Below are 12,810 nucleotides of genomic sequence, written 5' to 3' on the forward strand. Positions count from 1 at the left end.
CTGAGTACATTTTAGTTGTCGGCTCCCTGGTAACATATAGTCCATGGCCTTAATCTTTGAGAGATGACCTCTTTGTAAATCACAGGAGGTGTCCAGGAGCAGGAAGCCTGTGGTACAGGCACTTGGGAGGAGGGTGGATGGCACAGGAGGGCCACCCATCTTGGGAACTGGTCTTTGGTTCAGCCACTGGCTTTGCCCTAGACCTACCTGTCTGTGTGTCCTTGCTCATGCTGCTTAACCTCGCCGGAATTTATTGTATGTACTTGTCTTTTTAAAGTCGGGAAAGGTAAATTATCTCTAAAATGTGCTCTAGTTCCGTAATTATGATTTTATGGGTTTCTTTGCGGAGGATTTCCTGTAGACACAATCCATGAAAAGGGTGAGACTCTTCAGCTTTAGCCTCAGAGAATACTTTCCAGACCTTGTTGCTTGGCTTTGAGACTGTCTTATGTTTCCATGGCCATAATAACAAAACTTGTACAATTGTGATGAAATGTTTGTTTTCATATGTAATTCGGATGATGTGTAAATGCAGTTTTTGTTAAGTGTGCCATCTAGGTCTTCTAATGTACAACACTGGGAATCTGAATTTTTTTTTTAAACAGTACTTTAAAAAGTTTTGGTGACTTAACATTGTTAGTGGTAACTGATAGTTTCTGATGACCGGCTATAATCAGGGAACAAAGTTCCTCAAAACAGCTGCATTTCAGTCTGTGCACAGTGTAATTGTCATTAGCTGGTTGAGTCTGCTTTCTGCAGAAGCTGCTTTGTATATCCTGTATAAGAACATCTGGTTTGAGCATTTAAAAATCTTTTAAAATAACCTGTATCACTTGGCATTTATTGGCTTATTCTTCCAAGGGTAGAATAAGGGGTTGTAGACTTCTTTCCATCCTATCCTTACCTTGGTTCATTCAGAACTGTCTCCTGCTAGCTAAGTTACACTTAGTTTCTTCTCAAGTGTTATTCTTCAATGAAGTTTTAGAGTTTGATCTGAAGATGTGCTTGTGTATGTGTTATAAATTAGAATTTGGTTCAGAGATCCCAAGAATATATTCTAAAGAGATTGGTCTTCCCTTAGTTTTCCCTGGTAAATTGTCAAAAGAAAAGTGTGAAAAGAGGACCTATAGGGCAAATAGGCTTTGTTTTTCCTATGAATTCTGACTAATAGCAATGTGTTAAGGAGGATTCTGAAGTCACGCCTGGGCTTGCGGGGCGGGGTGGGGGGGGCGGAGAATGACCTAATTTATTAACCATGCCTGCAATGGGTAGAGGAAATGGTGTGTTTGCTAACCATCTCTGGAATGTAGCTTTTTTTTTTTTTAACTTTTTTTTCCGAAATAGTACTGCTCTTAAAGTGAATAGGAAGTTGAACATTTATTCTTTAAAGGTAGTTTAAACCCTAGTTTTCCTGTCTGCCTTAGTTTTTCTAATTGCATATGTTTTTAGTGACCTGCTACTGGCACTGGGTATTCTTATGTTTTGAAACCTTTACTTTTGAAGTAAATAATGAATGAGTGATGGTAGCATTTTACAGCATTATCCTGTTACCTTTTCTATTTTTTCCTCTTGTGCTATTTTATCAGGTATTTTGAAACAAGACAAGCCTTTGATACCCCATCTGAGGAAGGAGGTGGAATATATATATAGTTTATTGATGGCTGCTCATTTTAGGCTGGTGCCTGCCAGGGGCCAAGAAGGTGTGTTCCCAGGGTCTTCTATAATGTGAGGAGCAGGGAGGAAAGGTTTTGGATTTTAAATCTTTACTGTTATAAATAGCATAGTACAGGATCATGGTAAAAAATTAACAACATGTAAAAGGTCATAAAGGGAGGTAAAAGTTCCCAACCTATTCTATCTGGAACACTTCAGTCACATTTCTCAGAGATAAACACTATTAACCTTAATGTTCTTCCAGAAATTTTCCATGAGTATGCAAGCATTTGGTGTATATATTCTCTTCTCTCCTCTTTTATATGTAAATGGGCTGATATTTCATTCCTCCCCCCCCCCCCTGCAGTTTGCTGGTGTTTCTTTCTTGATATGTCTTTGGTATCTTCCGTATCTGAGCATATAGATCTAACAGAAAGGATTTGGGGTAGATGGAAATAGGGATAGAAGCTCAGAATTGGAGGCCAAGGTGCTTGATCGCTTTTATTGTTTGGGGTGAATTCATTTACTCTCATGTAAAGGGAAGCTAACAAAGATACATTACAAATACAAGTGATTGGAATGTTTTGTCATAACTGCTCTTTAGGTGTTGACTCTAATTGAGTCATCAATTACGGAGACCTGGGAAGGGTTTAATAGATTGTTTTAGGGCTCATAGGCAGAGATTGGATTATTTATAAATTGCCAAATGGAAGCTGCCTGATTCATTCAGAACCACTCTTACTTATGAATTCCTTAAAATCTTGAAAAATTGTTTTACTAACTTTTAAAGTCTGAGTTTAAAAATAATTTATAAAGAATTTCTGGTGAGCTAATGTGTTGTAGCACTTGGACTTTATTAGTAACATTCATAGGAGTAAATATTGCAGTTACGATTATCTGGTCAGTTCTTACAATCTTTTGGGAGAGGTGGTTGTTTATTGCTAATATAAACTCTTTTCAGCTGAATATTTTCAAGTATGATGTCTTTGCAAAGGCTCTGTAGTAGCTTGGGCAGCATTTCTTTCTCTTTTTCTTTTTTATAAATTTGTTTATTTTTTGGCTGTGTTGGGTCTTCGTTGCTGCGCGCGGGCTTTCTCTAGTTGCGGCGAGCGGGGGCTACTCTTCATTGCGGTGCGCGGGCTTCTCATGGCGGTGGCTTCTCTTGTTGCGGAGCACGGGCTCTAGGCGCACAGGCTTCAGTAGTTGTGGCTCGAGAGCTCAGTAGTTGTGGCTCGTGGGCTCTAGAGCGCAGGCTCAGTAGTTGTGGCGCACGGGCTTAGTTGCTCTGCGGCATGTGGGATCTTCCCGGACCAGGGCTCGAACCCGTGTCCCCGGCATTGGCAGGCGGCTTCTTCACCACTGTGCCACCAGAGAAGCCCCTTTAAACACGTTTTGATGTACGACATTATAAAGGACACATTTTTAAAAGTTCCATTTTTCTGGGTTGAAATATTTAGACAAGGTTAAAACTTTAACATTTAATATCTAAGCAGTTTGTCAGTTAAATCAAATCTGTGACTATCTTTTTGACCAGATATAACCCTTTGGTTAAAGTGAGAAATCTGGGTTTGAGTTACAGTCACACTAGTATTTTTACGCTCTGAGCATATGAATTAGATAGTGTTGTCAATTTGAAAACTTACTATCTAGGCGATTAATGTTTGCTTTAAAAACTGAGGTAAGAAACCAGCTGGATTTCCTTCACATTCACTTAGGGATAGGAGATTACTGTGAAGTATAGGTCATTATTATATTTGGGTATTTTGTTACCTTGGGTACTGTATACTTCATAGAAGACAGAAAGAAGACATATTAAGGAAATGTAAATCATTTTTTATAGGGGAGGTAATAGTCTATGACCAATAACTTAGCAATAAAATTATCAGCTGCATAGTATTTAGAAATAATATTTGAATTGTGTGAACTTAGCAAACAGAACTAGCTCATTATAAAATACCTTTTTCTTTATGTAAGACTACTTGGTGTCTGAAAATACATTCTTTAACGTACATTTTTATATTATACATTTTCTAAATACATTTTAAAATATAGTACATTTAAGTGTTAGATCATTAACTTTGACAGAGAATGGAAGGGCACCTATAAATTTGAAAATAAAGTAGTGGAAGTTACTCCAGTTAAAGGTCATTTAGATATTAAAGTGAATCATTTTAAATTCCATAAAGCTGAGTGAGCATAGGCTACAGTTTATGTACAGGAACTCAGTCATTCATCCTATAGGTTATTTTAACACATAGCTAATCCACTACATTGCATTAGGTAATACATAGAGAAGTAGTATGTAGAGGTCTTTAACTGAACTTTAATTGAAGTTCTAGAACTTCTCGAGAGTGAAATAAATAAGAATGAAAACAGAGTGGACAAAATTGATACTTTGAAGGAAAAAAACAGCCTTTCTGCATATAAACCATAAGATAATTAAAACCACTAGGGTGTAGTCCTTATTGTAGCTGTAGAGTTTATGGCCTGATAAATGGTCCCTGTTCCACCACAGAGAGTAATTCTAGTGACTGGACAGTTTGTTTTCCTCACATCTGTCTTCTTCCCAGGAGTAGCATTGAGCAAACATCCTCAGATTCTTCATCATCTTATTCTTTTGTAAAAGCTCTTCTCTCTTTGTCCTCCAGGTCATTTCCCATTCTTTCTTAGCTGGAGTCGCGTGCCAGTCATGCCTCCCTGGCACCACACCCAGGTCACTGAACTTGCTCCCTTACAAATTCCTGAACCACTTGGGGATGGGTTCCTTCAGCTAATGGCTGCTCTTAACTTAGTGCCTGCTGACTTTCCCCCCGAATTTCAGTCTGAGGAAACTTAAATTTGAAAGTTTTGAGGTACCTTGCCATCTCACATACATATCCCATGTCCCACTATAATCCATGAATCCTGTAACCTTTATAGTAGTTATCACACTGAGGCTACTTACCTAGTTATTTGCTTACTGTATCTCCCTGTGGGCCATTCCGTACCTTGTTCACCGTATTTTTGGCATCTAACTTGATACAATTTTAATTGAATTAATATATTAGCTAATCCACTGCATTTTAACCTGTGTGACAGAAGAGGCTGCAGGAGAGTGATCTGCATGTAGGATGTTACCTGTGCTTCCTGAGGAGATGGTGCCCTTAGCAGCTACCACTCGTGCCTGGTTGTCTTGGCATGTCCCTGCGTGCTGCCAAAGGATTGTTACTTGACTGATCCAGCCAGGGTCTTTGGCCAGTGACTTCCTCTTACTTGGCCTTTCCAGGCAGTGTTCTGATTATAATCAGGCTTCCTAGGTAATCTTTCGCTTTTTGGGCAAAGTCCCAAATGCCCAATAATTAGTGTTTTGTCTGCCTAGCTGTTATGCTTCTCATGGCAAATGGACACTCCAGGCTCCTGTAAATTGCATCACTTTGAGCCAGTTTTGATGAAATCAGACAGGATGTCAGGACATGCCCTATTGAGGACTGGACCCAGAGTTCTGGGGGTATCTGTTGTAGCTGCCCTTTGAAGTCTTGTTTTGCTCAAGACCCCTCTCTGTGATGTCTTCATTTCACATTGAATTCGAGAGAATCTCTTTTCTGGAACTTACTTTAACCTTTTAGAGAGACACATATATAAAACATTTAAGTGATAATGCAAGGCAGGAGTTGATTGGCTGTTAAAGAAAATAGTACATTAAAAAGTAGGGTGAAAAAGTTCTAAAAGAAGGAAAAATGTGAAATGAGTGGTATAGAATGTAAATGCTTTTAATTGGAATGGTTGACAGGGTACTTAGTGACTTTGAGCTGAGCCCTGGAGAAGAGGTGGGGTTGGGATGGATGGGTGGGGAGGAAAGGGCCAAAGGACCACCATCAGCAGAGACTGAGGATGGAAAGAAGAGGTGTTTTCAAGGATAGAAGCCAGGCAGACTGGTTACAGGGGCTTGTTAGGAGAGATGTTTGGGTAGAGCAGGGAGGGGCCAGGTGGTGGAAAACCTGAGTTTTCTGGCTGGACCCATGTGCAGTGTGGAACAGAGGGAGAGATTGGCATAGGGAACAGCTTGATGAGGTCACCTCGTAGGATGGTTTAATTTGTTGTAACAATTGGAAGGGGTAAAAAATTGTGGGCGTGGAGGACGGAAGGGTGGTGCCTAAAGTAATGTTCCATACAGGTGGCTGAAGACCTGGTGGGGCAGTAGGGGGACTGGAAAGGGTCATACGTTATGAAATGACAAGCCTTGGCAATTGAATAGAGAGGTAAGAAGGGACGTATATTAGTAAATAAATGGGCAAATAGCAAGATTCTGAATGGGAAGGTGCTGCACAGAGGAATATGCTAGGTTATGTGTACGTTAAGTATTACAGTGTTTTGCCCAAAATGTGCTGCTGCTTTTTGTTACCTCCCCTTTGTTCTTCAGGACTCGGCTCAGAATCTTACCGACTCAGTCAAGCTGTGTTTCTGTAGAGTCTTGTGTTTACCACTGTCGAGCACTAACCATACTGAATTCCTGTTGACTTGTCTGTCTTCTCTACTAGACCAGGAACTGTGTAAGATCAGGGGTAGTCATTTTGCTCCAGCACCTCCTGATATATTAGGTATTCAGATGTTTGTGGGATGTATCATATGCTATTATGTTTTCTTGCTGCTTTCTCTGGAGTGTTGCAAGTAGCCCTTTTAATTGATTATTACTTATCCTACTACCATCTAGATAATAATCAGTGATTGCCCTAAATGATGCTAAGGGCCCTCTGCTTTCTCTCACTGGCTTTCATTGGACAGATGTTTGCAGCATGCAACCACTGTAGTGTCTGTCTTAAAGATAGTAACATGTGTGTACTTGGCTTTCTTTTTTTTTTATAGTTTTTTTTTTTTTTTTAAACTTTGGGGTTTTTTTCTTTTTATTTATTTATTTATTTTTATTTATTTTATGACTGTGTTGGGTCTTCGTTTTTTCTGTGCGAGGGCTTTCTCTAGTTGTGGCAAGTGGGGGCCACTCTTCATCGCGGTGCGCGGGCCTCTCACTATCGCGGCCTCTCTTGTTGCGGAGCACAGGCTCCAGACGCGCAGGCTCAGTAGTTGTGGTTCATGGGCCCAGTTGCTCCGCGGCATGTGGGATCTTCCCAGACCAGGGCTCGAACCCGTGTCCCTTGCATTGGCAGGCAGATTCTCAACCACTGCGCCACCAGGGAAGCCCGTACTTGGATTTCTTGATGGAGTAAGTAACCCCAGGTGAGATATATCAGGCTGATGTCAAGGATTAAGTACGTTAGAGCCGCAGAGGAGGCGATTCTGGCGTGCACTCACCCCGTTACTGTACCAGGTTCCGTGGAGAAGTACAGCACAGCATTCTCAACTTTCTTTACCCAAGATCTTTTAGGGCTGGTGAAAACGGAATTTATTAAAACAAAAGTACTATTTTTACTCTTCTTTTACTTGCGTAATTTTGCATGAGAGTATTTATGTGTGTGTAGGGGCATCGTTCCATTTTGGTCAGTGCTGGCATTCTGCACGTAGTGACTGAAGTGCGTGCTTTCTCTGGGAAACTGTGTATGAGAGCTAGCAGGAAAACATTTTGATTTTAAAAGATTCTCAGTTTTCCAAACGCTTCTCTTCAGGTAAATGTTAGTTGTCCAGATCCACGAAGCTGTGGCCAGCGTTTGTGCGCTCCTTTCTAGCTGGGGAGTGTGTGTGCGTGCGCTTCCTCAGCCTCTGCCTCTTCCTCGCGGTTCTTACACCCGCTCCTGAGGTGGGAACTGCATTCTTCTTGCCCTGATGCTTCACGCTGTTACTTTTAAGGAATTCCTCTTTCGGTAGCACTTTCCTTTTCTTTTTTTCTTGTGTTAAAGCTCTCTTGTAACGTAGGCCCCAGGGAGCTGGGGCTGAAGCTGTTGTTGGGAAGGAGTGGTCTTCGCCGCCTTTCCGTCCCCTCCTTGTACGTCCTGACAGGTCAGGTCCGGAGCGGGGAGCAGGGGTGCCTTCTAGGAGGCTGGAGGAGAGTTCAGCTGTCAGCAGTTGGTGTTTTGGCACATGGTGACAGGGCGGGGAAGATAATCGTTTCAAGAGGGGAGGGGGCCACAGGAGTGTGTTGTCTGCGGAAGTCCTTCTGGGGTGGGCCTGCCCCAGGCCGAGTTGTAGGTTGCTGGGTGTCAGAGTTATGGGTGAACGGGGCTCTGCAGAAAAGCCGGGGAGGGGCAGTGAGGGTGGACTTTAGGACTGTGACCCCGCCCATGACCCGGGTCAGGACTCACAACGTCCCGGCTTCCTCGTGGAAGTTCTTTTAATGGTTTTGGAAGAATCATTTGGTAAAAACACACCAACTTTACCTGGTGAGTGTCTCAGAAAGAAAATATAAACTAGAGATTAGGGGCCTGAATATTTGAAAGAATCATACAGGTCTGTTTTGTAGGTGTGAGCGGACTGCAAAATGGTGTGCTTTCTGCTTCTTTTGACTTCAGTTTTACAGTTCTGCTTAGAGTGGACCTTTGGGCTTTTCATTTCCGACTTGTTGTAGAACAGTGTCTGTCTCCTTGGAGCACAGTGGCTCTCCACCTTGTTTTCCCACACCGGTCCTGTGTGCCACACTCTTAGAAGCTCATCACGTTGTAATGCTGTGATGCCCAATGCGGGGGAGGCTGGGATATACTTTTCTGAGGGGCTGGATGGGTAGGGGATGGATGGCCAGCCGTACTCTGACTTGGCAAGCCCTCCTCCCTCATCGGGAACCACTGATCCGGCACTAAGATCAGGGCCCTGAAGATGTCCAGGTGATCAGTGATTTTAGTTTGGAAAAGCGTTTTGGATTTGTTTAGAAAGCTGCCCTGTGTGAATATAACCTCGAGTTCATCTGTGTAAGTTCAGTGACTGGCCATTCAATCTTGGTGCACCGCCCTCTTTCCTAAATGCAGTCTTTCTCGATTCCGTGGTGCTGGAGGCCTGTTACCACCTGGCAGGAGTTGGCAAGGTGGGCTGGGTGTCTGCACAAACTGCTTTCTTAGTTTGGCTGAGTTAGGTTGGACAAGGCCTGTAAGGGGTTGGGGTGAAGAGTAGTGAAACTGGATTTGGGATTAGAAGTTCCCTACTCACAATGTGACCTTGGTAAGTCACTGCTTAAACATTTTTTTGGCCTGAGTTTCCTAATGAGTAAAGGGGAGGGGTCTGGATCGGAATGAATCGCTGAGGGGTTGGAGATGACTAGAGGGTACATTTGCATTCCCAGTTGTCCCACTGGTTTTGTTCCTAGGACTCCAGGTATTCAGCTTTTAGGGTTCTTTTAGCAAAATTTGCCCGACAAGCATAATCATGCCCAGCGCGGTGTAAATATTCACACGTCCCGGCACATCCCCATCCCCACGCGCGCGCGCGCGCGCGCGCACACACACACACACACACACACACACATGCGCGTAAAATACGCATCTGTCTGTGGTGAGGAAGCGCTGTGCTCATTGCCATGGGTTTTTTCCTGCAGAGCTTGCTGCCAGTCAGCTAAAGAGACTCCTGGAGTAGTTGTAGTGATAATGTCACAGGAATGAGAGAGAAGGCCTGGCACCTTTGGGAGACCTGCTGATCTGTGATTTCTCCACCCCTCCCCCTCCTTTTTGAACCCGTTCTGTTAATAATTGCACCTAATTAGGTATCTTTGGTCTTTTTACTGCTTGTAATTCAAATGCTACTTAAAGCCGATTGTTTGCTTTTGTGTGCTGTAAATCCTGGGCTGCCATCTGAAGCACAACTTGATGATTGTGTATTATCATCTTGGGTTAAGTGCTGTCTCATTGCCTTGCAGGCTGCCTGCTGTTTCCCGGGGAGATCATGAAACGAGGTCGCCTTCCCAGCAGCAGTGAGGATTCTGACGACAATGGCAGTAAGTCCTGCTTTGTTGTTCTTGGAACCTACCAGGGTTTGGGTCAGTGTAAAAACATGGTTCTTTAATGTAATGCTTTAAATAGCTGAGGCCCTTCGAATATCGGGGAGGTCAGCGAAGAGCCAAGGCCTGAGAAACACATCTGAGTGTGATACTGCAGATCTGTAACCAGATCTTTCTGGGTAAGGTTGACTGCAGGCAGGCATTCCTCAGGCTTCCTGTTTGTTTTCCAGAGATGAATAATCCAGTTTCAAGAGTCACTGGTGTGTCTGTTTTTCCTAAACATCATTTACAGCACTTCACAGTTGCTCTTTATGAAAAGGGAACTTAATCGAAGCCAGTTAATTATTAACTAGTCCAACCCCGATACAAAGGGAGACTGAGGACTGCCTAGTGTGATGTGAAAATATTAAGCACACGAGTCAGCGCTCTTCAGTTGACTTGAGCATGACTGTATTTAATAATACTACTGTATGCATCTCAGCTCTCTGGCATCCTCATATTTTCACAGTGCAGCTGAGAACCAGAAGTTAGTTGGCTTCCAGGCAGTCAAAATAAATGTCACACAGCGTCTGTGTATTGGGAAGCTAACAGACGATCCGGGGAAGAGCTCCCTTCAGATAACAAGGAAATTTTGTACCTAGCACAGTGCCTGAGCTCCGGCCCGTTATCTTATGTTTTATATTACAGATCAAATTTGGGAAACCTTGAAAGAATGCTTGCTCTGCTGAGTGATGGGAAAAGTATTGGGCCTGCTTTCAAGGAACTCTGTCTTTGGCATATATAAAATTGAGCTCCGATGGAAAGTCATCAGGACAGTCGGAGATGCCTTTTTGATGCACTGTGGAAAAGTATATATGTAGACACAAACTCAGGAGGGGAGGGCAAGGGAAACCTACAGAGGAGATAAAAGTTGGGCAGGTCCTGACGGATGAAATCGTTTTAGGCAAACAGGGTTGTTTTTCCGCGCTCCAGGTTTTCGGCAGATTAAAAGCGGCAAATTAGAAAGCAAAGCGTTGCTGTAGGTGGCCACACTCACAGCCACCGGAAACATTAAAAACAGAAGAACTCAAACACAGCAGTTTGACTGGCGCGTTGGGTGCAGGCATGGAGCAGTGGGAAGGAGAACTGGTGGTGATGGGAGGGTGTTGTGGGTGCTGGGGGTACCTGCGAAGTAAGCTGAGACCGGATGGTGAAGGGCTGGGAGCTCTTGGGACAGATGGTGGGAGCTGATGTTTGGCATGAGGGAGGAGTGAGCTGGGTACGCACTCCAGAGAGAGGGGTGTTCCTTCTGTTTCAGGGAGCGGTATTAAGGGGCTGTACCCCGCCTGTGGGAGCCTTCGGGAACCTTGAACTTCTTAGCGCTTATCTATTCACGGCCCTCACTACCTGTTTTCTCTATTTACTTAGGCTTTTTACTCCTTGAGACAAAAACATGCTTAGGTATTTCTTTTCTGCCCCCTGTGGTGCCTATCAAAGTGTCCTCTGGAGTTATAAGCACTCAATAAACACTTGCTGTTAGCTCGTGTACACAATTTGTCCTGCAGCAATTAAAAAAAAAAAACTTGCTTTTTAAGTTCAGAATTAATCAGAAGAAGGGTTCATGAATTATGTTCGTGTACTAATAGTGCCTGGTAAAAGGCTGAGAGTCCTGTTTTCCTCTGATTTGGGTTGAGGAGAAGGTCCGGGCTCACTTTGCTGACTCTCAGCATTGCCTCACATCCACTGTGGGAGAGCTGGGTTAGAAAAGGTTCTCCTGGAATGTTCTCTCAGACTCAGACGCTTCCCCCTTCTGGACTAGAGGGTGTGCATTCTTGATGTCTCTGTGTGTCTAAACGTCCTCCTGTAATCCAGTGACATCGGATTAGGGCCATTTTAATTTAAACGCCAATTTAAAGGCTTTATGTCCAAATACAGTCACATTCTGAGGTATTGGGGGGTTAGGCTTCAACATATGAAATTTTGGGGGATGCGGTTTAGCCCATAACAGCCCTAGAAGACCAAATGCTTCATCTAAACCTATATTTCCACGCAGAACTCTAGGGGAAGAGAGTACCCGAAGTCCCCACCAAAAGTCTTCCCATCAGGTCACCTTACCGGTAATGGGCCTTTTTCGTCCTCCAGCTAATATGCTTATGTCTGTGCTGGCCTCCCTGAAGAAGGCAGGGATGGAGGACTAAGGTCAATATTTATAGGGTACAACCTGGGTTTTGTTCCACCCTAGGCTACACGTGGAAATAGAGTGGTGGTGGTAGAGGATGACGATGATAGCTGCTAGTGGAAAGGAGGCGGGCTGGCCTTGGGTCGTATCGTTGATTCCGTGTAAAGCGAGTGGTGACACACTATGGCCGTGCTGTCTGTCCCGGCCGAATGATTTGGTCATCATGGCGGATGATGGTCGTGGTAAACAGCTCTCAGTAAGACCCCTAGAATGCCAAGCCGTGGGAACACGTGTACATATCTGCACCGCGGAACACGCTTTCTCCCCGTTCTGAGGGCAGCCGCTCCCCAGCGTGGGCTTCTGCCACCGGCCTGCCTGTCTGCGCTGGAGCCCATCCTCTTGTGTAGGCACGTGGTGGGCGTGAGTAGGCGCCTTCCGCCCCTGCAGTCAGGTGCACAGAACCGAGCCTGCCCTTAGCTGAGTCTGAGTACTTGGCAGCCCTGCTCGTGAGGTGGGCGGTCCGTGCAGTGGCCTCTCCCCAGCCTTTCCAGCCTGCAGTCCCGACGGAAGTTTGGCAGCAGCTCCCGGCCCAATGCAGAGCATGTCCAAGTGGAGAAGAGGCAGCTGCGGGCGTCAGCTTGCGGCCCCAGCACCAGCCACAGTCACGGCTAGGCCCCGCTGGCCTCCTGGGCTGGAGCCCTTTGCTTTGATTTCTGGCCTGGCCCAGGGGAATACCGGTGTGGTATTTACAGTTGGGGGTGGACGGGCATTTTCTGTGCCAGTGCAAGCCCTCATCCAGCTGCGGTCATAGTTGTTGAAGCCTTTCTCCAGGTGCCCTGGACTGCCAGCCTTGGCAGTTGGATGCAGTAGCACTGGGGTGTTTGCAAGCTGTGTCTGTAATTGCTGGGCTCCTGGGGCTGGGTGGCTGGCCCAGCCGCTCTCTGAAGTTATGCATTGTGCCAGGGTGTGGCTCGGGGAAACAAGCACTTTCTTTCCTGCTTCCCAGTCCATGGTCCTCTGTGTTAGGGGTTTTGGCAAATGTGGCAGTGGGTCCACCAGCTATTTTTGGTGTTTCCATCCAGCCTGCAGGGAGGAGGGAGGAGCTGGAGGTTGAATCGGTCATCATTGGCCAATAATTTTATCAATCACG

At 44.8% G+C, this 12,810-nt stretch overlaps 1 protein-coding gene across 8 annotated transcripts in view; it reads left to right on the top strand.

The window, feature by feature from the left end:
- Nucleotides 1-12,810, top strand: part of JADE1 (jade family PHD finger 1) — a 56,370-nt gene that overhangs the window by 8,100 nt on the left and 35,460 nt on the right. For 7 of the 8 annotated variants that reach the window (XM_059923595.1, XM_059923599.1, XM_059923596.1 and 4 more), the window contains exon 2: nucleotides 9,422-9,499. In XM_059923595.1, the coding sequence (XP_059779578.1) occupies nucleotides 9,448-9,499 (52 nt within the window). In that variant the 5' untranslated portion in view covers nucleotides 9,422-9,447. Of the gene's footprint in view, nucleotides 1-8,711; nucleotides 8,731-9,421; nucleotides 9,500-12,810 lie in introns of those variants that run through there. The other variant, XM_059923602.1, reaches the window with a different exon arrangement.

Source organism: Balaenoptera ricei, chromosome 5 (assembly GCF_028023285.1).
Source record: "Balaenoptera ricei isolate mBalRic1 chromosome 5, mBalRic1.hap2, whole genome shotgun sequence".
In the NCBI taxonomy this organism is placed as follows: Eukaryota; Metazoa; Chordata; class Mammalia; order Artiodactyla; family Balaenopteridae; genus Balaenoptera; species Balaenoptera ricei.